General features: G+C 37.2%; 2 protein-coding genes across 2 annotated transcripts in view; one reads left to right on the top strand and one right to left on the bottom strand.

Annotated features, from left to right (window-relative positions):
- Window positions 1–21,945, bottom strand: part of LOC137049032 (chemotaxis regulatory protein ChePep-like) — a 341,058-nt gene extending 319,113 nt beyond the window's left edge. Inside the window, exon 1 of the mRNA XM_067427428.1 lies at window positions 21,281–21,945. The gene's annotated coding sequence lies outside the window, so the exon portion shown is untranslated. The remainder of the gene's footprint in view (window positions 1–21,280) is intronic.
- Window positions 396–27,779, top strand: part of LOC137049283 (gastrula zinc finger protein XlCGF57.1-like) — a 48,615-nt gene continuing 21,231 nt past the window's right edge. The window contains exons 1-2 of the mRNA XM_067427784.1: window positions 396–751; window positions 868–1,084. Of these exons, the coding sequence (XP_067283885.1) occupies window positions 928–1,084 (157 nt within the window). The 5' untranslated portion in view covers window positions 396–751; window positions 868–927. The remainder of the gene's footprint in view (window positions 752–867; window positions 1,085–27,779) is intronic.

Below are 27,779 nucleotides of genomic sequence, written 5' to 3'. Positions count from 1 at the left end.
GTGAGAGTAAATGATGAGAGGATGTTCATCTGTTGGTGAACTATCCCTTTAATACTGATCTGTGGCAGACTGAAGAAACAGCAGAACTGCTGGATGACTCTGTGACAGTGGATGAACCAGAGAGACACGAGTGGATCAATCTCAGGGAAAGGCTAGTGGATGGAAAAATACATGGAAAAAAAAGTAAGAAGAAGTTGATGTGAACTGTATTATTAATTCACCATTGTGTTATTAAATGTAGTTCACCAAATCATTCAACTCATTTTTTTAACAAATTTTTAATAGTTTTTTTCATTGTAAAGTTCCATGCACTTGTGATTTTAGACAGCAGAATGTGAATAGGACTTTTATTTTGGTAACCAAATATGACGCCATAAGGTCGCGCCGCGCTCTAGCATCTGTTGTGTCTCGGCTGAAGAACGGTTTGTGTTTTAGGCTTTTAAAGCGAAGGATAGTGAATGATGTATTATTAAATGTAACACTGCATTGCTTTATCTAACATTTATCAGCGTTGTGTGGGTAAAGTAACATCATGAACGCACGAGTAAGAGAAGGAACGTCTCATTTCGGTCTTTTTCGTGAATCAGTTCAAACATGAATTCTGGCGAGTGACGAGAGAGCCGGAGCTTTCTCTCCGATTCAATCGAACCGATTAGAAACAAATGATTCAGGGATTCGTAGCGCTCTCTTTCTATCTCCATCTCTGTTTCTACAAATCATTAAATAACTAAACTGCTTTAATATATTAAGGGTATGCATAATTTGCATTATTTTAGTAATTGTTGTTAGTTTTTTAGTGTTTTTAGTCTAATCAGGTCATTTTACGATTTATTGTTTTACTTTGTTAATTATTCTCATCTTTAACAGGACAAACAGAAAAAAAACTCATGGAAAAGTGAATGAGATCCACGTGACACTATTATAAAGATGGCATTTATTAAAGAGGAGACTGAAGACATAAAGATGGCATTTATTAAAGAGGAGACTGAAGACATAAAGATGGAGTTTATTAAAGAGGAGACTGAAGATGTTAAGATTGAGGAAACATTCAGCATGAAACATGAAGAAACTGAGGAACAAACAGGTTGGTTTCATTCTCAGAGCTGAACTCATCCTTAATAAAATCTCCAGCTCTACAGAAATTAAAGATATTGTCCCCTTGGAATTACAAGGTTCTATCTGCGTTCTGAGTAGTTTTGAGATATTGAGCTTCAAAGTTTTGCATTACATATAGGAAAATTTATATGGGGAACACGTTTCTTTCAAACATGAAAATAACAGGGACCCTAAATGTATTCTAAATATACAATATCAAAATCCTCTCAAAATTGTACATGGGGATTTTTGGAATGGGTCAAATGCAGATAGAACCTTCTAATTCTAAAAACACATTTTTCGCTAAGAATTATAAGGTTCTATCTGCCAAAACATTATTTAATTAACATTAAATATAAAATTAATGTTGTAACAATGTCTCAACATGTTAGAAAGTACAGTTTTATCCTTTATATGACATTTATTTCATATTTTTAGCACTTCCATGTATTTAGGACATTTCAAATTAAGCAAGGTAGGTCAAAATATTTTGTCCAGTGCATAGTCCAGATATTATTGCAGAAATGGTCAATCTTTCTTTTGTTTACACAACTGTAATACATCTGAGCAGGATTTTATTCCACCTATAGTGGGCCAGGTAAAATGGCTTTTTCTCTAGACACCATTATGGCTGAAATAACATGCTAACATTTATTGTTGTAATTAAATATTATCAATTAAATTGTTGACTATTTGACCTTTAAGTCTTAATATTGTAAAAATTGAGACATTTTAAGAATTAAAAAAATTAAAATAAAATTGTCGATCTTGAGGTTTCTTAAAAACTTTGTGTTGCGTGCCATAATCCTCACAGATATTGGCTGCGTCCGAAACCTGGAAAATGCTGCCTTCGGAGGACACATTTCAAGGCAGGAAGGCATTAAGCCACGTCCGAATCTAATGTTAGCTTCACTTCCTGTCTCCTGAAAGACCTTCATCTGATCGAGTTTTGAAGGCAGCATACATGTGTCCTTCGCTGCGTTTGATATCCCACAATCCTGTGCTGGGAAAAAAGATGCCGTCTGAAAGTTGAGTTTTCTGGTCAGTTTGTGTGTAAATGTACGTTTTTTTACCAATATTTTCCACTTCTGATGTCCTTTCTAGTGAGAAAATTATGAATGTAGTAATTAAATATGTGTTTAGTTCTCACCAAAGCTCGCTCTATTTTGCTGTAGATCATTGAACTATTACACTGCCTTAGAAGTCTGTCCGAAGTCAGTTTTGTGAGGTGCCTTCATGCAAACACTGCCTTACAAGCCATTGTCTGATAAGGCATCGAGGCAACAAGTGTTGGAAATTCTCTTCTTGGAAAAATGACTTCTCAAAGGATTATTGGTTTCAGAAACGGCTTTATTCACACCAAGCAAGCAACAAAGCCGGAGTGGTTTTTGCAAAAAAGACACTCCTGTCCCTTGGTCTGGCTGACATATATATCCCAGCAATCTTCCCAAAATGGCAGTTAACCTTCAGTTCTCCTGGCTCACCTGTCACAACATTCCAAGTTCTTTTTCTGCCGAACATACAGCTTCTGTATGTCCTTTTTTGAACATACCCTTCAAGTACACACACACATGCTATACACGGCAACAACTACCTCAGCACACTGATATATAGCACACTAATACAGCACACTCATACAGAATAAATAATAGTGTATTCTTATACTGCTTTTTAGCCTTATACTTAATCATTTTCAAATAATATACTCTTCTACATTCCCCCCTCTGGGGCTTTCCTAAGCCCCATCCTACTAACCTTTCCCAGAGGTGTAGTTTCAGAATCTAGTTTCTTTAGTTAGGCTACCTAATGACTTAAAGTAAGTCATTCAGTGTCACTTACCAATGACCAGATTATGCAACCACACTCTGGAGGAACATTAGAACCAAACATCTCCTTCCAGATTTTTCTTTGTATTATTTTTCCTTCTGGAATTGAGTAAAAGATTCTAATTTCCCTAATCCCTATTTTTCTTTACTTCATTGTTATAAGCATGAGCGTGCAATTTGTTCAGCCTTGCCTGTGGTTTTCACAGTTATGTAGAATATTCACACATTAAACCATGCATTAAATTATTAAAAGTTCTCTTTATATCGTAGCCATCGTCTTCAACCCAGACACTTTGCGCATCGTAGAGGGTCACCCTTGGGGAGAGGTTAGGCTAGCACATACACCCAGGGTCTGGCTCATCATTCATCTCCTTTGTCCTCGTTGGAGGTGCTTGAATCATCCTCCAATGCTTGCAAAATCCAGTTTGATTTCTCAGGCCAGTCCTTACTATCCATTAGCTTTTCATTATCTTGATTTTTTAGCACTTCCATATGCTTAACTGTGGTTTGAACAACTAATGACCTTACAATAGGAAATACACAACAGATTAATATTGATATTGTTAATATTGCTCCTCCTATAATTATTCCGATTTTAGCGAACCATGCTCCCATTGAGCCAAATTTGAAATCTAACCAGTCCCACATTCGGCCTTCGCTTCCTGCATTTGCTTTAAGTTCTACTCTCAAATTTTTTATTTTTAACATAGCTTCACTAAATTTTCCTCCTGGTGCAGTATTATTTGGTATAAAAGTACAACACTGATCTCCAAACATAACACATACACCTCCTTTGTCTGCAAGCAACCAATTAAGGGCTTGCCTATTTTGCCACGTCATTCTACTGGTTGCTTTTAGTTGTTCTCCTAGCGCGGATAAAGCATCATCAGTGTGATTAATGAATCTTTGCTGATTATAGTAAATATAATTAATCCATTCTGTGTTTTTATTTTGCGTAATCCATATAAATATTGATTCAAATCCTGATTTGACTTCATCCCTTGCTTTATATTCCTGGGGTATTCCTCTAGGTTGACTAATTGAATCAATTATTACATTAGGGTCAGGTTTATAAGCTCTTTTGGTTCTATTCGTGTTTCGTACTTCCCCTTGTTCGGGATCCCATTCTATTAAAGTAATTTCTTGAATTAATCGGACTCTTGCGCACACTCCTTTCCAGTTTAGTGGCAACGAGGCTAGAAGCTTCTTTTTACCACATGCCCAAAAGAAATCCGCTACTATCATTGTCTGATCTTCATATACTTCTATTGACGGTAGAGCTATAGTTTGGGTTTTACAGTCTTCATCTTCTGGATTAATGATTTTCCCGTTTCTTTCTCCTAGTGCTTGAGGTTCTGGGGCTCTAACAGGTATTTTTGTGTCCCACCCTTTTGCTTTATCTAAGTCCCAAATTGTAGTACAGTTTCCTTTAAATTTTCCCACGTTATGAATTCCTTCAGGCTTACTGAAGCACTCATACGCTTGATTATAATCTATACTGTACCATGTAGGTACTTCTATCTTTTCCTCTTCTAGTTTAATGTTTGCATTTACGTCCCAATATCTACACCAATCTCCCCAATGTGGCCTACTGAATTTATCTTGAAGTTTAGAATTTCCCATAAAACCTAAACATTCCGCCGAGCAATAGGGTCTAAAATAATCATTTGTGTGGCAAAAGTGACTTTTAAATTCAGCACATTTTACATAATCATGTGTATTTGGAACAACTATTACCTTATTTAAAGGTGATTTAGAGCACATCAAGCAATTATTTAGTCCTGTTTCTTTAGCTGTAAATGCTGCCCACTTGTACCAATCATTATTTTGTGCTGTTTCCCATAGCTCATCTTCTTCGCTCATAATTTCAATTTCCTCATCATCTACATCCCTACGTTGTATTATTTTTTGTACTTCAATTAATTCTTGTTCGGTTAGGGTCATTGTTTGGTTATCATTAGGTCTGATTGAAGCCTGTAAAGTCGACTGTAAGGAAGTCTGGGTGGCCTGTGCCACATTTTGATCCTCCAATGAGGATTGGGTGCTGATGCTTACGGCGTGACCTTGAAGCGTCAGCCGCAGCCAGCACGTGGCCATCATCAGACACATCATTGGATTCAGCCTGTTGATTTTCTCTACTTTCAACATTTTGCTCCGTTTCACCTGTTTCCAGGCTTTCTTCCTCCCTCTCTCTTTGCTGCCTTTCTCTGGGGACCCTTGTGCAGTGGTTCAAGTGATACCAGGTGGTCTTTCCCTCCACCTGGACTGCAGTTGGCGTAGCTGTCACCACTTTGTAAGGTCCCTCTCTCCTGGGTTCATTCCACTTTCTCCTGAATACTCTCAGATACACCTGGTCACCTGGGACAACCGGACAAGATGTCTCTGTCTCCTCACTGGGCTGCCTTCTTTTTTCCTGCAAATATATAGCTTTATGTATTGCAGTTAGTTTCCTCATATAAGATCTTAATTCCATTTGCAATTGTTCCAACGGAGGTCCTTTGTAAGGACCTCTACAATATGGTACAGGCATGGGTCGACCCGTAAGCATTTCATGCGGAGTTAAATGCGTGATTCTGTTTGCTTGCATGCGACAACTCATTAATGCAAGAGGTAAAGCATCAACCCAGTTTAGCTTAGTACTTTCACATATTTTGTTAATTTTGGCCTTAAGAATCCCATTAAATCGTTCACACAAACCTTGTGACTGTGGCCTATAGACACATCCTAGTCTTTGTTTTATTCTAAGTTGCTGAAATACTTGTTTTACAGTTTTTTGAATAAATGCTGACCCATTATCTGAGCTTATTTCTGATGGTATTCCAAATCTAGGAATTACTTCTCTTGTTAGAAATTTGATCACCGTTCCTGACCCCTCATCTGCAGATGGCACTGCTTCTACCCATCTGCTAAATCGATCAATTATCACAAGCATATATCGTTTCCCTTGAACTCGCTTTATCATGTCCACATAATCCATTACCAAATGTTTGAAAGGTCCTTCTGGTACTGGTATGTGGCCTATTGGTGTCGCTGTTCCCTTTCTCACATTGTATTTGGCACATATTTCACATGTGGACAGAAAATTGTCTACCATTGCATATAAATATGGAGACCAATACCCTTGTTGTTTAATTTTTCTTATTACTTCCCCCCTTGCGCAATGATCAAATCCATGCGCATCTGAAATAAGAATATTTAACAATGCTGTTGGTGCAACAATCTGTCCTTCATGTGAACGCCAAATATCTTTTTCATCCTTTTTCGCCCCCCTCTGATGCCACATAGAGTGTTCGTAAGGGCCTGCTTGTTGTTGTATTCGAACAATATCTTCCAGTTGTGGTTGTGGTTCTATAAGAACTACTGGATTAAGTATTGCCACTAAACATCCTGATGCTTTTTTAGCTTCCAAATCTGCTACATTGTTACCTTTGATTACAAAGTCATTTCCTTTTTTGTGAGCCTGACATTTAATGACTGCAAGCCTTTTTGGTAGCATCATAGCAGTTATTAATTGACATATTTCTTTACCATGCTGAATGGGAGATCCATCAGCTTTTTTAAAGCCTCTCTGTTTCCACACTGCTCCAAACAAATGACACACACCATGAGCATATGCTGAATCTGTAAAAATGTTTGCAATTTGCCCTTTTGCAAGTTGACATGCATTTGTAAGAGCTTTTAATTCTGCTAATTGAGCAGAACAGGGCTGTGGACAATATTGGGATACTACAGGCACAAATTTGTCCATTTCTTTTCTTACAACAGAATATCCTGTGTGATTTCCCAAATAATCTTTAAAACTAGATCCATCTACAAAGTAGGTTACTTCCGCTTCTGCTATAGGTGTTGATTCAAGATCTGGTCGTAGTCTTGTGAATGCCAGCGAACTAGCCACGCAATCATGTGGTTCTCCTTCATACTCCAAAGGAATGAAGTCAGCTGGATTCACGGTATTGCATCTCTTAATTGTAACATCTGGGTACGTTAGCAACGATGAATATGCTAGAATGCGAGCTTGTGTTAAAACAAATTTTCCTTGTTCTATTAATTCCACAATTCTATGATGTGCATAAATAGTTACTGGGTACCCCATAGTTATTGTAGATGCTTTCTCATATGCATAGTATACTGCTGCAAGACCCTGCTGATAGCATGGTGGGTAACCTTGTGCTACATTATCCAGCCTAGTGCTATAATAGGCTATAGGCTGTTTCTTCCTGCCACTGCAAGTCTCTTGCATCAGTACAGCGGATGCATAGCCATCAGTTCTGTTTGCTACGTATAAATGAAACTCTTTAGTGTAGTCTGGAGTTCCAAGTACAGGTTCTTTTTGCAACTCTTTTTTAATAGACTCAAATGCTATTAAAGCATCTATATTCCACTTTAATGGGTTTCCTAAATTTTGCAATCCTGCTTCTTTCATGATTTCTCTTAATGGCGCTGTTTTTGTTGCATAATCTTCTATCCATTCAGCATTGAAACCAGTCATTCCTAGAAAAGTCATCATTTGTTTTACTGTTTTTGGCAATGGTACTTTACTTATACCCTCTAATTGCTGTGGAGCAATGGCTTTTGTGCCATAAGAAATTATTCGTCCTAAATATTCAACCTGAGGCTGGCAGTACTGCAATTTACTTTTAGATGCCTTATGTCCTCCCTGTGCTAATTTTGTGAGCACTTTTATAGAATCCTTGTGACACTGTTCTCGAGTTGTTGAACAAATCATTAAATCATCTACGTATTGTATTAGAGTACTGTCTATCATTAGGTCTTCTAAATCAGCCTTGAGAACTTGGTTAAATATATGCGGAGCATGTTTGAATCCTTGAGCCATTCGAGTATATGTATACTTCTTATTTGCATATGTAAATGCAAACAAGTATCTGCTTTCCTCTTCTACAGGGATGCTGAAAAAAGCATTACATAAATCTATTACGGTGAAATATTTAGCATCTGGTGGGATATTTGTCAATAATGTGTGTGGATTAGGAACATCAGCTGGCCAATCTTCAACTATTTCATTGATTGCTCGTAAGTCATGCACAAGGCGCCATCTTGATTTATCTGCTTTTATTACAGGCAAAATTGGAGTGTTACAGTAACTGTTTGTTTCTATTAATACTCCTACTTTTTCTAATCCTTCAATTGTGTATTTTATACCTGCTTCTGCTTCAGGATTTAAAGGATACTGTAATTTTCTTGGCAGGCGTGCACCTGGTTTAAGCTGTATTCTTATTGGGCTAGCTGATTTTACCAATCATACATCTGTATCATGCCGAGACCATAACTCAGTTGGTACTTGTTGCTCTACCTCCTTCAATAGCTCACTATCAACAGTTTCTATTGTTTGGGCTTTTGTTATCATCTGTGTTTGTAATTCTTGATTTATCACTATTTCTTGTGGAATTCCCTTTAATTCTATTTCACATAAAACTTTTATGAAGTTTTTATCAGCAGAGTGAAAAATGACTGGATTTATGGTTGGATCCCACTGACATTGCTCAGCTTTCTTCATCATTGGTCCCAAATCTTTGGCTTCCCAATTCTTTCCTGTGTATAAAGATACATGTGGAATAGAATTTGGTACATTAAACCAACTTTTTGTAAATTCATTTTCAGTTATTTTCATTGCTGCTCCCTGTTTACCTATTATGATATATTTTGAGGTAATATCAATTTTTTGACTATTTGTTTCCTTTTGCCATTTCGTTTCTATTTTTTCATCCCTTTCCTGATCGTATATCATAGTACAGTGAAATCCTGACTTTGGTAATTGAGCCTCAGAAATCTGTGCTTCAATAAACTTTCCCCATTTTTCAATTATTTGTTTCACCTCATTTTCTATCTGCCCTATCCAGTACACATTTGCTTTTGGCTCAGAGATCATCATTTGAGTTCCTATTCCTTGTAAGTCTATATATACTCCCTCTGGAGAGCACCAAATTTGAAGTCCTAATTTACATAATGCATCTCTTCCTAACAAATTTACAGGAGTTTGATTTGATACAAGAACTGGCAAGGTCACACTTTTATTTTTAGTCTGTAAACAAACTGGAGCAGTCATAGGTATTAATTGCATTTGTCCCGAGAATCCTATTGTCTTTGCAAATTTTCCAGACATGGGGAGATGTGAAGCATAATTTGAATTTACACATGTATACACTGCTCCAGTGTCAACTAGCATGGGAGTGTTTTTACCCTCTATTTTTACTTTTAACATTGGATCTTGATCAGCATTAGTTGTTAAAATTGGAAGCTGATTCTCCCCTATAGGATTCTCTGGGCACCCCTAATATCCTTGATTAGGACCTCCCCAAGGGTTTACTGGGCCTTGACTTGGACCTCGAAAGGGCCGTTGCCAACTCCCCCCCCTTCCACCCCCAAGGGACTGTGGCCATGGACTGACTGGGCAGTATCTTCTGCTATGACCAGGTTGTCCACACCTCCAGCACACCATTAGGGGAATGTTGTTGAGCTTGCCTCGCCCCCTTTGTCCCTCACTTAGTGGATTTCTTTTCCAGTCTACTGGCGCCTGCTGCTGGGCATACACATTGACTGTGGGTGCAGGGACCTGGTGTACATTTGGAGAATTTGCTGTTGGTGAGGGTAGCTGCATAGTTAGTGGTGGATTATTTTCAGAGGCATTCATAGGAGTCATTACTGTCATTTGTTCTGACTCTTCTCTTTTCACTGTGGCTTGAGTCTTTTTCTTATGACTGCTTATAAGCTGGTCAATCTGCAATTGAGTCAGCTTTCTTTGAAGCTCTTTTTCCTGACTTTGCAGTTTTTGTTCATTCTTTCTGTATTGTTCTACAGCATGAGTCACATGATCACAGAACTCTTTATGCGTTTTGGAGTTTAAACCGACCACATCTTCCAGCTTGCTTTTTACAGCTTGTGGCATAGCATCTACCACAGCATTTCTAAACAACGTAGCCATCAATGGGTCTCCTTCCGGATTCCCCTCAGTTTCTTGCTTCCATTTTTTTAATTGTCTTTGCACATATCTGATTGGATTTTCTGTATCCCCCAGTTGCTCCCCTTTTAATGCCTTAGGGTCTATTTTGGTTGGATACTCATCACGCAATGCCTGCCATATTGTTGGACGATATGTATCAAATACAGTCCCATCCATGTAGCAAGAGTTCACAGCTCTGTCTAAATCAGCAATTTGAAGAATCTCCTCCATCTTTGATCCACCTAGAATTTTTGCCAGCAGTGCTTTGATGTCCCCCACAGCTAATAATCTGCCCATTGTTTCTTCCTCAAACACTCTTATCCACTTTCCAGCCCCCTCATGAATGTCCGGGAGGCGAGTGACCAACCCCTCAAGGTCCTGTGAGGCCCAGGGCACATATTGCCCTTGTGTACCCTTGATTAAAATAGGGAGTTGCTTTGCCAGAGGTCTTAGTTTCCCTGTCTCTCTTCCCTGTGACCACCTGTCTTCATCAAATATTAACTCTTCAACTCCTTCATTTAAACTTTCTAATAATCTTTTTCTATCATGCACTCTTTTTTCTGTGCGCTCTATTAATTCTTCTGTTTCTTTAATGCTTTTATCTAAGTCTTCTACTTGTATTTCTTTTTCCGCTTCTCTTTCTACCTGTTTGTCCTCATATTTAGTTTTTAGTTTCTCTAACGCTGTTCTTGCTTGTTCATAACAATCTAACGGCAAATTTAATGGCAAATTTTTCTCAATTGTTTTACTTATTACTTTTTTCCTCACATCTTGTTTTGTTTCTTTTTCTTTTTCTAACTCCACCTTTCCTTCTACTTGCATTTCCCCTATGACTTCCACCAGCCCTTTTAGGATTGGGAACTGTCCTTCTGGAGTTACGTTTGACGGTGTATCAGAAAACATTCCTTCTTTTTTCTTTGTTTCCTTGTCTACCTCTTTTAAAAATTTCCTTGCCTGTTTTATGTTTTTTAATAATTCTTCTCCTTCTTTTCTGAACAATGCCAGCACTGCTTTTTCTTTTTCTCTCTTAATTTCTCTCTTTTTTGTTTTTACACTGTTCTTAACTTTGTAATTTTTTACCAAGGTTTCCATTTCTTCGCACAATGTTACATCAAATGTCCCTTCCTTTGGCCATTTGGTTATCATATCCTGAGTTCTTTTTTGCCATTTACTTGATATTTCATTTATCAATTCTTTACACAATGGGTATTTTGACCCTAACATTTCCACCGGAGTGGTCATAATTGCTCTTTTTAATTTTTTATTTTAATAGGCAATTACCTTTTTTCTTTTTCAAATCCTACTTAATGCTTTCAATATAATTTTAATCACTTTTTAAACCAATTTTCTTTAATTTAGCATATTTTTCTTTTTGCACACTTTTTATTATTTCTATTTAATGTAATGCAACAGCCACTTTTTCCCCAATTGTTTTATACTAACTTTGCAAAGCCAATTTTCTCATATGAATGATTCTCACATTCACAACACTCATACAAGTCCCCTTTTTTTATTGAATGGGGACAATATTTTTTCTCATACTCGTCCTAGGGCTCATAAACTTGTCCCTAGGGCTCATTCAAGCTTGTCCCTGGGCTCATATGTTGTTTGTCCCTGGGCTCATACACACATTCTCTTATCTCTTTTCACATGAAAAGCACACCCTTAACCCTTGGAGCGCACTCGAGGACCAGTAAGGGAGGGAGACACTTTTCACAAGAAGCAGAGCTTATTTTTAATCACAGGCATCCAGGAGACGACACAGTCACTTGTTCACACCTTCACACCCACTTATTATTATTAGCCACAATCTGTCCAGTATACACCCTATTCTATACTCCTGAAATACTACACTTCCTCCAATGCAATTAATTACAATAATACTTAATAGACTATCCGTGCAGACCCCTTTAATTTTAGAACAGGGCGGTATCCATAGTCTATCCCGTCTAACTATTCAGACCTCTGTTGTTTATGACAGAGCGGTATCAAAGACGTAAAATTTCCATGTCTAACTATTCAGTCCTTTGTTTAATAGCAAAGCGGTATCATAGACATAACCTTATCGTTTACCCATACAGACGTCTGCTGAACTTCAACAGACCGGTATTCCAAACGATCGTTTTACCCGTGCAGTCCTTCTTGTTATACTTTGATAACAGAAGCGGTATCCGTAAAACTGTCCTTTTCAGTTTGCCCCGAGCAGTCGCTCACTAATTGAACCGGTAACTGGCAAACTCCATCTGTGTTCATGCTTATACAGATCAACCTTATTCAATGCCTTCCTGTGGAATGTGTATCCACAGCACAAGATACACTTGTGCCACAGACACCCACCCCTACACAAGTAAACCTAATATTCTTATCAACTAATAATTTTGCGTACGCTTTTTCTAATTAAAATGTCTTGTTAGAATTTAGTAGGCATTCAAATATTTTGAAATCAAAAATCCTTTTTTCTTTTTAGTTCTTTAAATTTGGAGAAGCTGTCTCACCATAACGGCACATTTCTGGCGAACAACACAAACTTAAGCAAAAACTGCTTACCTTAGATTAGTGGCCACTTGTTTGTGTTGATTCGTCCAGCAATGCCCGCCGTGGCCTTTTGCAGCTCCTAAGCCAGTCCCATCTGGGGTGCCAAATATGTTGGAAATTTTCGTCTTGGAAAAATGATTTCTCAAAGGATTGTTGGTTTCAGTAACGGCTTTATTCACATCAACCAAGCAACAAAGCCGGAGTGGTTTTTGCAAAAAAGACACTCCTGTCCCTTGGTCTGGCTGACATATATATCCCAGCAATCTTCCCAAAATGGCAGTTAACCTTCAGTTCTCCTGGCTCACCTGTCACAACATTCCAAGTTCTTTTTCTGCCGAACATACAGCTTCTGTATGTCCTTTTTTGAACATACCCTTCAAGTCCACACACACATGCTATACACGGCAACAACTACCTCAGCACACTGATATATAGCACACTAATACAGCACACTCATACAGAATAAATAATAGTGTATTCTTATACTGCTTTTTAGCCTTATACTTAATCATTTTCAAATAATATACTCTTCTACACTTTCAGAAGCTCTTGTGCACTAGCTCCGCGCTCATCATTCTTTAGCCCCGCCCACACGATACGCCTCCAGGCGCTTGGTTTTTTCCGGAACGACTCGGTACAGCCTATATTTCTTTTATATATATAATAAAACTAAAGACTTTTCGGAGATATGAAGGATGCAATATGCAATACTACTCTATAGGTACTCAAGATTGACAGAAACTGAGTGTTTCACCCCCCCCCCCCCCCCCCCCCTTAACCAATGTCTCATGAGCTAGCACACAAGTTTTCTGAAGCCGAACATGGAATTGATTGACAATCTAACACATTTGTTTTGAATCCTAAATGCCTAACATTCTCTCTTGTAGAGCTTGCAGTGGTCCTCTCACAGTATGGCCAAAGACCAGCTCTGATGGGCTGAACTTGAGAGATTCCTGCACCGTTTCACAGATAGACAATAAAAGCAAAAGGAACACCTTCACCCCACTGACCATATCTCCATGCAGTATTTCCTAAGCACTGATTTTAAGGTCTGATGGAACTCTTGACTCTCTGGATGATAATCACTGGATATGTGATGTGTAATTTGAGGAATTAAAAAACTTATAAAGCACACAATTTATATAAAAAGTGAAGAAAAAAAAACTTTGTTAAAGGTTTAACAACTGGTCGAGATGTGAACCAAACAAAAAGAGGGTAACGAGGGAAAACAGGTGGGACAAATAATCAGGAAACAAGGTGGTGGGTTTATACAATAGATAGGAGAACACATGGCACAAGAAAACACGAGATAAGCCATGTGTTCACACAAACATGACAAACAAGCACAAAGCCAGCAGGGACAAATTACAAGCCATGTGCTCACACAAACACAAGACCAATACAGGAGTGTCAGGGCCCTGTCACAAAACCAAGAATAAGCTAGATCGAAGTGACAGAACCCTGACAGATCTGTACTATTGTTGCTTTCGTCAACGAAAAGTATGACTAAATATTGTCATCAACGAACCTTTATCACGTGATGAAAACGAGACGCAACATAAATGCTGGTGATGTGATGACGAATAAAAACGAGACTAAATGTGGTTCACAAAATAAAAACTATGATAAAATGTCTTCATTTTTGTTGAGGAAAATGAGATGAGATGAAATGTTGTAACGTTATTTTGATGTGTTATTATTAATAGTTTTGCAGTATTTCTGTGCGTCTCATACTGAGCCGATGCAGGCAACGTCACTTTCTTCAAGCCCCACTGGCTTCATTATTTAGAAGATGCAGCTATTATATAGAAGCCCTATTCGAATGGTTATTGTTTCTCCTGGGGTTGTAAGGTGTTTTCATTATTGACAGGGGCTAGTCAGGGATTTTCTTGTCGTCTTAATCCAGAATATCCGTGTTTTTCTTCCACCACCCGTGTAAAAATCCCCGGCTGAATTACCTCCTGTTTGACAAACACCAAAGTGCCGTTTGAAACCACATCATTATTGAGTTTTCAATAATATATCACTTCAGAATTTGCTGTTTAAGTTATATCCTTTTTGCCCACCGCAAAAAGGATATAACTTAAAGGATATAACTTAACGAGAGCAATTTCATCACCGCTCAAAACAGAAAAGCACGTAAACATTTGTAATGTGCCATCATAACGCCAGCATATATATATATATATATATATATATATATATATATATATATATATATATATATATATATATATATATATATATGTTAAAATAACCACAGCATTATGTTTCACCTTATAAGCGAATAAAAGACTGGATTCACTTATTTCCGCTCAGTTCCATGTGGAATAAAATTACATCCTTTATTTTGAGGTAAAATGCAAGACAGAAAACCATTTTAACTATAATGTGGGTCTAATGTAAATAATTAAACAGATTTAAATAAATTGAATATTATTTTGCAACAACTCTGCAAAGAGTTGTTTTCAACCAGGTCTCATCTTTCCTCTCGCATTATAATCAACTGGACGTAAACCAGTCAGGTTTCAAAAAGGGCCACTCAACTGAGACGGCCTTATTGTCAGTTACTGATTGTGGTGTAACGGATCACAAAACTCACGGTTCGGATCACATCACGGATCACGAGTCACGGATCGGATCAGAAAAAGGGGGAAGAGACTATTTTTATTTGCTTTCCATTTATTGTATGAAAAATGTTGGTATTAGCATAACCTTTATGGTTATAGTTTTAACAAATATAAAATAAATAACCAGCTGAATAAATCACATTTTACTCAGTTATTAAAGTGTAACATGAAAAACAACCTGTGATGTGAAAATGGGCCTGAGGATAAAAATAAAAAAAAATAAAAAAAAGATTAGGATGTCAAAATTCTCAGGGGAGAGAGTAGACCTCTCACGCCTGTTTAACACATATTCATTATTGTTATTTAAAATCCAAAAGTTGGAATGGCTTGTCATCATTGCAATTCTCTTTGTAGGCCTATACATTTTTATAGCTATCATGTTTAAACATTACATTCAAACAATGTTTAATTCAATTCATTACTTTATATTTATATAGCCTAGTATAGACTGTTAAAATAAACATTTTTAAAATAGAACTTACAATAGACAAAAACAGCCAACTCGTTTGTTTGTTTTTTCATTCATTTTTTAAAAAATCTTTTAAAAATAAATCCTGCAGGTCATAAAGAACTTTGTTATTCCACCTCCAAGAAGGGCTCTCCATTATTTCATTTGTTTACCTAAATCTAAATGCAATTTTCCTTGCTTTACCCAAGGCAAAAAGCTATGTGTTGACTTTGAAACACTTGAGTAAACTTTACATTATACGCAATTACTAGAGTTTCGCATCAATACATGTTTGTCTTAATGCACACAGTGCACTGTCCCTTTAATTCAGCGCGTTCAGCACAGCAAAATAGACTCGGTGCAGAAACGATCGCGGCACTTCGCACTGACGGACCGAAACTTCGTGCAGCGCAATAAATCCGCGGGTCACGTGCGTGCCGAACCGTGGGTCGTGATCCATTCGGATCACGGATCAACTGTGATCCATTGCACCCTTAGTTACTGAAGTCCTGCGGATGGCAAAAGCTGCATCCAAATCATCAGTCCTCATCCTCCTTGATCTGCTGCCGTTGACACTGTGAATCTTTAGATTCTTCTGTCCACCCTCTCATCGCTGGGCATCACAGGGACTCCACTCCACTGGTTTGAGTCCTATCTCACAGGTAGGTCTTTTAAGGTTGCCTGGAGAGGAGAGGTATCCAAAACATATCAACTGACCACGCAGGTTCCTCAGGGCTCAGTGCTTGGACCTCTCCTCTTCTCCATTTACACTACATCACTGGGACCCATCATTCAGACACATGGCCTCTCATATCATTGCTATGCTGATGACAGACAGCTCTACCTTTCATTTCAACCAGATGATCCCACAGTAGCTGCACGAATCTCAAGCTGTGTGGCGGACATCTCGGCATGGATGAAAAAACATCACCTGCAGCTCAATCTAGCAAAGACTGAGCTGCTCGTATTCCCTGCTAATCCGACCATACAACACGATTTCACCATCCAGCTAGGTTCATCTTTGATTACTCAGGGTCGGTCAGAAATCTTGGAGTAATCTTTGATGACCAGCTGTCCTTCAAAGACCACATCTCAAAGACAGCTCGGTCATACAGGTTTGCATTGCACAACATCAGGAAAATCAGACCGTTCCTTACGGAGCATGCAACACAGCTTCTTGTCCAAGCCCTGGTCATTTCTAGACTTGACTATTGCAATGCGCTTCTGGCTGGACTTCCATTTTGTGCAATAAAATCACTTTAAATGATCCAGAACGCTGCTGCACGTCTTGTCTTCAATGAGCCTAAAATGGCTCATGTCACACCTCTATTCATCTCTCAGCATTGGCTACCACTCGCTGCCCAGATCAAATTCAAAGCTCTGACTCTTGCTTATGGATCTTCCACAAGCTCAGCACCCGCATATTTTGACTCACTCCTACAAGTCTACACCAGCTAATGAGCAAAGGCTTGTGGTACCATCACAGAGAGGCATGAAATCCCTCTCCAGAACAATTTCTTTCATTTTTCCTGGTTGGTGGAACGATCTTCCGTCCTCCAACTCATCTCTTCCATGAGCACTTAATCTTATCAAAAAAATAAAAAATAAAAATAAAAAACACTCTTCCTCCTCTATTTATCTTTTCTTCTTCCCTTTTTCTTTTTTTTCTTTTTTTTTTTTTTGCTACTCTGAGTAGTATACAAATCTTAGTATTTAAGGCACTTTTTGTGTTTCGTTGCCTCTTCTTGACGGATCGCTTCCTGTACTCCTGAGTTGTAAGTCTCTTTGGATAAAAGTGTCTGCTAACTGCATAAATGTAAATGTATTTTCCTATTATTAAATTCAATATGCATTTATTCTTATTACGACATTTGGAAAAACCTTGTTTGAATTTGTTTTGGCTATACTTTTAGCTATACTTATACTATATTGACTGGCTTAAATAAACTTGCATTACTAAAGAGAGACTAAAATACAATTTTCATTGACTAAAACTAGACGAAAATAGTCATGGATAATTCTGACTAAAATGAGACTAAAATGCTCAGACTTTTAGTAGACTAAAACTTGACTAGACTAAAAAGAGTATGAACGTGACTAAAACTAATATAAAAAAAGTCCATCAAAAACAACAATACTCAAACTAAGAGAGGGGGAAGGTGGTCATCAGATGTACTGATAACCACACCTTAAGTGACGGGTGATCCAAAAATCACAATGTCAGCGGTGACTTGAGTACCAATAACACACCAATAAGGATTTCGCCTATGGCGTCAAAATGGCTAGAAACGGCCCTGGGCATCAGGGAGCTCCATTTTGATCTGACGGACTTGCTGTTAAAGATGAACAGTTATCACTTACAGCTTGCTCTAGTGTTTCTTTGACTGATATGAAATCAGCCTTGAAAATAAGTTTGCCCATTACATGAGATACTCAGTTAAACAGGGACACAAAACAAACACTACACAACAACCACAAACCATAGCTCATGGCACAACCTCCATTGATAAATGGAAGAAGGGAATGTGCAATTTGCCAAATTACGCATCACTGGGCAAAAGACTGTCGAAATAAAATCAAGTTGACCACCTGGAAAAAAAATAACGTCTTTGAAGAAGTGAAGGCCAGCAGTGCATCTCCACAAGGGGGGTGTATACACTTAAAGAAACCACTGCTGGAGCTGTACGTAAGGCAAACTAGCTGCGAGAGGCTTTAAAGAAAAAAAACTCTCAAGACCTTCCTCAAGATTCACCTACATGTGCCTCAGAATCTCTAAAAATGATCATGGCAGTCATGTCAAATAAATGGCAGCTGAACTTCATGGACATTAGAGCAGCCGTTTTACAAGGTAAAGAGTTAACAAGATATCTACACTCACCCACCTCAAGAAGTGCAAAAATAAAAAATAAAAAAAAAAGAACCATATGGAAGTTAATTAATGTGTTTATTGCCTAATAGATGCTTCTGGAACTTCTGGTACAATAGGGGGTAAAGACTAGCCTAAAAATCTAGACGCACCCTAGCAGCAGCAAATCTAATCTGCCGCGAGTGTCGTCTAGCAATACCCTTCTGAGCAATCTAGTCTTAATACCCTTCTGAGCTGCTAGCTGACACTAAAAGCTAAACTCTGGTCGGGCCAATCACATCGTGTATAGAGTCGGTGGGCAGGGCTTAATATAATGAAGACCGAGTTGCGCTTGCGTGCTACTAGTAAACACACAAACTGGTGAACGGCAGTCCTGGTTGGTGGACTCTGGAAGACTTGGAGTTAAGCTTTTCTCTGAGTAAAGAAAAAAAAGTCGTTTGATGTCTCCACATAGGAATAAAGTGGAGCGCGGTGCGTCAGAAGTGTTCACGGACGACTGCACCTGAGAGTGTTTATGGGTGTGCATTTCCTCTCACCCTACCGGGAGAAGAGCCTGTATGGCCCATACAAGGACCTTTCGGTCTATTAACGTCAAGTCGACCCATACTCTAAAAAAACTCTCCGAAACTTGTGAGAAACCGGAAGGAGTATTTTTGACACAAAAATACTCTATTAAACGTCCAACATTAGTTTTTGAAACTTTGTCTATGTTTAGGATGGGAATCCAAGTCTTTAACAGTGTAAAAAGCTCAGTATGCATGAAACAGCATTTCACCCCCCCTTTAATATAATTCTTAATTTCACCCTTTAAGGTGCGGTGCCAACCCCTGGGCTGAAGGCCTCAGAAACCTGCTACCAACACCAATAAACAACACTAACCTCTCTCTCTCTCTCTCTCTCTCTCTCTCTCTCTCTCTCTCTCTCTCTCTCTCTCTCTCACTAATTAAATACATATTTTTTTATTTGTACGAATGCGTGTCATTTTTCATATCAGACTCCCGTACCCAGCCAAACCCCCGTTGCTGATGCCATGGCCGAAATCTTACTCTGAACTCAGTTCAAAACTTGAGCCCTGTTGCAACTAACAGGACTTAAAGGATCTGCTGCTAACATCTTGGCCAGATACCAAAGCACATCTTCAGGGGTCTAGTGGAGTCCATGCCTCGACGGGTCAGGGCTGTTTTGGCAGCAAAAGAGGGACCAACACAATATTAGGTCATAATTTAGCTTTGAGAATGAAACCAACCTGTTTGTTCCTCAGTTTCTTCCTCTTTCACTCTCAGTGTTTCTTCAATCTTCACGTCTTCACTCTCCTCTTTAATAATCACCATCTTCACGTCTTCACTCTCCTCTTTAATAAACTCCATCTTTATGTCTTCACTCTCCTCTTTAATAAACTTCATCTTTATGTCTTCACTCTCCTCTTTAATAAACTCCATCTTTATAATAGTGTCACGTGGATCTCAGTCGCTTCTCCAGGAGTTTTTCTGTGTTTTTCCTGTTTAAGATGAGAATAATTAACAGAAAGAAAAATAGATCCAAACTAAATCTCTCCTAGTTCAGTAGTTCAGCGCATTGGCCAGAGAGTAATGGTTTGTTTTATTTGTATTTAATTTTCTAAAATATAGAATTCGACAGCGAGATTCTTGCCACATTTTCACATTTTGTAAGTATAAATTTAAATTAAAAAAACGAAAGGGCATCACAAATGTTAAATTAATTTCAGAGTTTTTTTTAAAATAAGCAAAATTGTGGTTTAAATTACTCCATTTGGTTTGAGGAATATAACATTTTCCTAATAATGACAAAAACAAATCAATATCTATTTTTTTAAAGTCATATTCATTTGAATTAAGAATAACAGATTTAAAACGAGGTTTAAGTTATTTTAACACTTATGCATCGAGACATCTCATACTAATGTGTGTTTCTCAGGATATATTCTGAGAACAATGTTAAATGACACTTCTTTGGTTTTATTTGTTACACAATCCACACTAAGAAATCCCCAAAATCTCCCCACTCAAATGAAGGAAACATATTTAACCCAAACTAATTTAGATGAAGGAGAGATTTAAACAAAAAGATCTAATCGATTGGTTTCTGCATTTATCATTAATTCAATCAAGTTTATCTAAAAACAAAAGTTTGGAGACTTTTAATTATTAAAAATAATTGCTGTTAAATATTTTCCCTCACCATTTATTTAATCAATCGGGAGTATCAATTTTTTTCTTTGATGCAGTTTTGATATTAACAAAACACATTTTCGGATATCTAACTTTGTGCAATATCTAGGTCTAGGATCTAAAGTCCTTTTGACACCGTTTTTGATTTTTAAACATAACTCCTCTTCTCACTCCTTTTTTATTTGAAATAATAAGTACATCTCAGACCAAAACAAAATATTTTTTTAGACATTGTGAATTAAATTTGTGTCATATTTCTGTAAAAGAATATTGTTTTGTCATTAATTATATTTCTGCTTAAATAGGATAAATATTTATCAGTCAGAGTGATAGACCTAAATGACCTGATTAGACAAATAAAACAAAAAAAAAAAACACTCAAAACTAACACTACAGATTCATATAATAATGCAAATTATACAGAGCCTTAATATATTAGTCAGTTTATTTATTTAATGATTTGTAGAAGTCGAGAAGCAGCGCTTCGAATCACTGAATCATTTGTTATAAATCAATCGGTTGAATTGACTCGGAGAGTCTAAAGCTCCGGTTCTCTCTTCACTCTTTTTTTTTTTTTTTTTTTTTCAATATTATAAAACATTACAATATTAACACATTACATATAGACATGGAAAAAAAAATAAGAAAAAAAATAAGAAAAAAAATAAAATAAGAGAGAGACAAAAAGATACAGAGACACAAAAAAGCTGCCAGGGTAACATAAAGAACTTACACCTTAAGAGGACAAGAAGGCTGAATATAGAGATACAGTTTTAATTGCTTTGGGATTAACAGAGCTTTGGATAGTTTCCATATACTTCTCTAGATCATCTTTGAATAGAGAAAAGAGAGGTTTAGAGCCAGAAAATTTTTGTTTATGAATGTGGAATTTAGCTAGTAAGAAACACAAATTAATATTGTAATATTTCCCTATGTTCTCTTTTGAGTAGTCAAATAAACCAAAGAAAACGTCTTTAAAACAGAAAGAAAAGTCACTCACAAAATAAGATTGAATAAACATTAACAAATCTGACCAAAATTTCTCTGTGTGGAAACATTGCCAAAACAAGTGAATGACATCTTCTTCAGAAGAGTGACAGAAACTGCAATCCACTTCAATGTCTGACTTATATTTACTGAGATTGACTTTGGTTGGGTAACATTAGTGAATTAATTTAAATGTTATTTCTTTTACTTTATTAGTATTCTCTCTTCACTCGCCAGAGACTGAATTCATGTTTGAATTGATTCAGGATAAATTAAAAAAAAGAGCGAAACATTATGTTACTTTACTCACACAACGCTGATAAATGTTAAATAAATCAATGCAGTGTTTCATTTAATCATACATCATTCATTCTACAAAGCCTTGCAGGGTTTATATTACTTTAAACGCTTAAAACACAAACCGTTCTCCAGCCGAATCACAACAGATTAGTGATGTCCGGTTCGCGAACGAATCGTTCTTTTTAACCGGATCTTTATAGTGAACCGGTCGAACCAGTTCACCAAATCGAACTGAATCGTTCTAAACGGTTCGCGTCTCAAATCAGGGCTGATCCCACAAATACTGTAGATATTAACTTTCTGCCATCAGTGACAGTCTCTCAAACTAGAAATAAAACGAATATCTTGAAGTAGATGCTGTAACTCCAATCGTTAGCTGAAGTGAGATGTTTTGCTGAGAGATCTGATGAACTCACGAGCAGCTGATACTGAGCATGCGCGTGTAACCGAACGTACCGGTTCGGTTGTCGGACCCTCGGATCAGCAGTACAGAATCAAAACCGTTTCTATCGGACACGTTCGATACTGAGAACCGATGAGCCGATGAGCTGCGCATGCGTGTTATTTGTTCAGAGGAACGAAATGCAGGTTAAGTGTATTTAAAACTAATCACGTTTGGAAACATTATAACAAAGCTGTCACTGTATTATTTTAAAGTTTTGGAAACAATAGATTGTAAAACGGTCAAATTAAACATTTATTTGTTTTATCAATAATGCATGATATTTTCAGGAACAGCTTTTATCTTATTTAATTTCTAAGTCGATAAAGATTTTAAAATAGATGTAATCAAAACAGTAGCCTATGATATAGACTATTCAGCTAGCAGCAGTTCGCAGCTCAGCACCCTGTGCTCAGCACACACACACACACACACAACACACACACACACACACACTGATACAGCGGTTCTCGAGTCAGATCGACCGGTTGCAACGGATCACTGGTACAGAATCGAGAACCGTTTCTATCGGACACATTCGATCTTTCGGACATGTTCGATTCTGAGAACCGGTGAGCTGAGATACTGAGCATGCGTGAGAGCGGCGTAACCGAACTGTTTCTCTCGGACTGGGACAGCTGATGCTGATAATACATGAGCCCGGGTGAACTGAGGATTTGTGTAAGTATTATGTCAATGTAAGTTTATTTAATCCGTGTAAAACATCAGTGTGTGCACGACAGTGACAGTGACAGTCTCTCTAGAAATAAAACTAATATCTTGAAGTAGATGTTGTAAATCGATTCAGTTCGATTTTGTGAACTGTATTGAGTGCTGTTGCTAAACATAAATGAAAAAATGTTTCCAAGATGATGATGATGTCAATTATAATTATTACTATACTAAGTTTTGATTACAAATACTTTATATGGATGTTTGAATGTATATTCATCCGCCGGGATGATAGAAATGACGTCATTACGTAAAGACGTAAAAGAACCGGTGATCCGGTTTTTTTAACCGGATCATTGAAACGAACTGTCCGAAAGAACCGGTTCGCGGAAAAGAACCGAACTTCCCATCACTACAACAGATGCAGGAGCGCGGCACAGCCTTATGACGTCATATATAAAAACACAAAATAAAAGTCCTGTTCCCACTCTGATGAGTCTAAAATCACAAAAGTGCATAAACATTTACGTAGAAAAAATGTCAACATTCAGAGTTGAACGTATTGGTGGAATCCATTTACTAACACAATGGTAAGTTAATAATACAGTTCACATTGCTAGTAAAATAAATAAATAAATAAATAAATATAAAGTTATTTATTTTCTTTGTTTCAATATTTAATGTTATAATCATTTGATTAGTTATTTGATTTATAACTTATTCATTTTATGTTTTAATATTTTATATTACTTATTGTTGTTTAATCTTATAATTGTGTAGTTTGAAGGGATGTTTGTCTTTAGGGACAGGAGATCAGTACGGAGCCCCTAAAGGGATGTGGTGGAGGAATTTTTTTTGGTGGGGAGGTATTTTTTTTCCCTAAACCTTTTGCGTTCCCTCGCAAAACTTCGGAAGAACTTCCTGTTTAATGTCCCTGCCGCTGGCCGTGTTTCTATGGAGCTAGAAATATGACAAAATGATCTGAATTTGAATTGTATAAATCTGAATTATTGACAAGTGTAATTTAACAAAACTGAATATTATGTTGCATTTTACATAGTTCTGAATTTGAATTTTTTAAAATGTTGAATATAGAAACTTTGAAATTGAACACATCTGAAATGTTTTTGTGTCGAAATTGTTTAGACATGCATTTTCAAACAGCAGATATTTTGTTCTGAATTAATCGACTGGAAATATTCAGTTTTTGAAAATACAGATTCAAGATTTCAGATGAAGAAGAAATTCAGATCATCAAATTCAATGTTCTAAAATTCAGATCATCAAATTCAATATTCTAAAATTCAGATCATCAAATTCAATGTTCTAAAATTCAGATCATCAAATTCAATATTCTAAAATTCAGATCATCAAATTCAATGTTCTAAAATTCAGATCATCAAATTCAATATTCTAAAATTCAGATCGCAGAAATTCAGATCTTACAGAAAGTAGGCCAGAGGTCATCATCAGGGAAGAGTAAAGGATGTCAGAAAAATCCAACGGAGCACCATCTGATCATTTCATTTCCTATTTGTAATGGAAGAAAGAGAAAAGATCAAACAACCCCTTTATACTTTTTTGTTTATTTTAGATTAATGCACAGAAAAAGAGATTTCGGCTAGATTTCTCATTTTTCGTGCGTGATTTACAAATCGCTGATTAGTGAAGAACGTCATCTGTCGTTCTCCAGGGTTGAATCCAAAATCGCCCCCCTAAACCCTCACTATTCCCTACTTTAGTCCACTAAGTTAACTCGAACAAGTGAATGAATGTAGATGAATGAGTTTTCTTTTGGGGGTGGGGGGTGAAGTTGTTAACAATAATAATGGGAAATGCTCTAATGATGCGTGACCTATTTTTTAACAGTCTATGGCGTGACAGTCACAGATCACTGTAGCCCTCGGTTCAAACAAACGGCAGCGCTCACGACATGAACCAATCACCTCCACTTTACAGCACGAGAGAAATCATGAATGAACACACAGGGCTGACTGTAAGGGCTCCACATTATCTTTGTCTGGGACAAATCAAAGAGGGTTTTACTTTCCCGACAGGACAAATAAAACATTAAAATAACCAGATAATTTATTTATTATTATATTCAATGTAAACAGCGACTGATAATGGAGTGTATCTCTGGTAACAAAGTCGCGTTGAGGCTGGCGCTGCCTGTCTCTTTGTGAGACATTCGTGGAGAAATCAAAACAAGTGAGCAGCAATCTAAACGATTTCAAATAGCTACATTGCAATCGTGAATTGTGTAGCATAATTCATTATTAGGTACTTACATTTTAGACTCAAAAACCTTTTTTTTTTCTATTTCAACTATGATTTCACCGACGAATATAGTTCCAAAGGAACAACACTCAGCGCGGTGTTTTGAACTGAATGAATCAGCGTTTTGAATGAATCATTTGAATGAACGACTCAATGACTCACTCATTAAGACGATCACTTGCTGCCACCTATTGGCGGTTTAGTTTCATGTTTAAAAGTATCATTGCATTTTTTTATTTGTATATTCAAACATTTAGAACATCAATCTCATAACATTATTCATTGCTGTTTTATTTTTGCAGTTTAAATTAATTAATTTGATTGGTAAAAGCCCTAGTGTCTTACTAATATAACTGCATTTATTAATCAAATGTAAGAATTGAACATGAAATGCATACATTTAATAAGATTTAAAAAATGGCCTTTATAAAATGACATAACGCCCTGGGGTAAATATCACAAATATGCAGATTTAATTAGGCCTATGTAAAAGCTGATAGAACACTGATGAGAATATTACTACAAAATCAATATATTTATACCACCAAAAATCCCCCCAATACACTGTACAGTACATACAATTTACTCTGTACTCTACCTGATAGGCCGGATTTTGAAACTTGTTTGCAGGTATTGAGGGTATAGGGGGCGATTTCAGATTCAGCCCAGGTCTGTTCAACAAAATAGTAGTCTTATAGCAGTAGAAGACTGCCGCTTCTTAAACTGTACTGGGCAGGTCCTAGATCAGGCAACTTTTCTGTGCAACTTAACCTGTTTCACAGAAAAAAAAAGTTTATCTGATATATAAAATATTAATCAGTACCCAACCTTGTGCGGTAAACCACACGAAAAATGAGAAATCTAGCCGAAATCTCTTTTTCTGTGCATTAATCTAAAATAAACAAAAAAGTATAAAGGGGTTGTTTGATCTTTTCTCTTTCTTCCATTACAAATAGGAAATGAAATGATCAGATATGGTGCTCCGTTGGATTTTTCTGACATCCTTTACTCTTCCCTGATGACCTCTGGCCTACTTTCTGTAAGATCTGAATTTCTGCGATCTGAATTTTAGAATATTGAATTTGATGATCTGAATTTTAGAATATTGAATTTGATGATCTGAATTTTAGAACATTGAATTTGATGATCTGAATTTCTTCTTCATCTGAAATCTTGAATCTGTATTTTCAAAAACTGAATATTTCCAGTCGATTAATTCAGAACAAAATAACAAAATATTGAAAATGCATGTCTAAACAATTTCGACATAAAAACATTTCAGATGTGTTCAATTTCAAAGTTTCTATATTCAACATTTTAAAAAATTCAAATTCAGAACTATGTAAAATGCAACATAATATTCAATTTTGTTAGATTACACTTGTCAATAATTCAGATTTATACAATTCAAATTCAGATCATTTAGTCATATTTCTAGCTCCATATGTTTCAAACAGCTCAGTCAGTGGGTGAAAAATGGAGAGATTCATAGAGTTTTATTTTGAACTTGAACTCAAATATAAAGATTTGCGGTCAGTGCTTAGTTCGAGGCATAGTTTTGACGTAAGTGAAAAACAACTAAAAAGGATATTACGTTAAAAAGGACTGTCTCGACGAAATAATTACTCGAGCTTGGTGGACCTTGTTGATTTCATCCGTAATCAGCTGCAGTCGTCAGGGCAACTTCATGGATACCGTTGGATGTACACCAAATGCAGAGAGAAAGGTCTGCATGTGAGGAAAGAGGATGTGCGCTTGGTGCTGAAGGAGCTAGACCCTACAGGAGTTTCAGTGAGGAGAGCCAGACGTCTTAGACGGAGGAACTACTTTGCTAAGGGACCCAACTTTATTTGGCATTTGGATTCTTACGATAAGTTAAAACCATATGGCATTTGTATTAATGGATGCATTGACGGCTTTTCGAGGAAGATTATCTGGCTTAATGCATACACAACTAGTAGCGATCCAAAGCTAATAGGTGGTTACTATATTGAAGTGTTGGAGCGTTTGGGAGGATGCCCAAGAGTTGTTAGGGGGGATCTTGGAACGGAAAATGGTCATGTCAGAGACTTTCAGCGTTTATTGCACATCAATTACGCAGATGAAACTCTTGACAGCTATCTGGATGGTGCAAGTACTGCCAACCAAAGGATCGAGTACTGGTGGGGGTTTCTGCGCAAGGAATGCATGGAATTCTGGATTTCCCTTTTTGCTGATCTCAGAGACAACAGATTCTTCGATGGAGGATTCTTGGACAAAAGTTTGCTCCAGTTCTGCTGCATGGGACTCATCCAAGTGAGTTCAATGGAAACGATGCTTTGATGCTTCTTTTTGTGTGTGTGTGTGTGTGTGTGTGTGTGTGTGTGTGTGTGTGAGAGAGAGAGAGAGAGAGAGAGAGAGAGAGAGAGAGAGAGAGAGAGAGAGAGAGAGAGAGAGAGAGATTCCTAGATGTTAGAAACAATAACTTTTGGAATGCACACACCATTAGGCCATCAAAGAACATCAGCAACCCCAGTGGTCGGCCCAGTGTGATGTATGGACTGCCTGAACT

The sequence above is a fragment of the Pseudorasbora parva genome, chromosome 20 (assembly GCF_024679245.1).
Source record: "Pseudorasbora parva isolate DD20220531a chromosome 20, ASM2467924v1, whole genome shotgun sequence".
In the NCBI taxonomy this organism is placed as follows: Eukaryota; Metazoa; Chordata; class Actinopteri; order Cypriniformes; family Gobionidae; genus Pseudorasbora; species Pseudorasbora parva.
The sequence above is the reverse complement of the archived record's forward strand: the minus strand, read 5'-3'. Positions and strand labels throughout refer to the sequence as shown.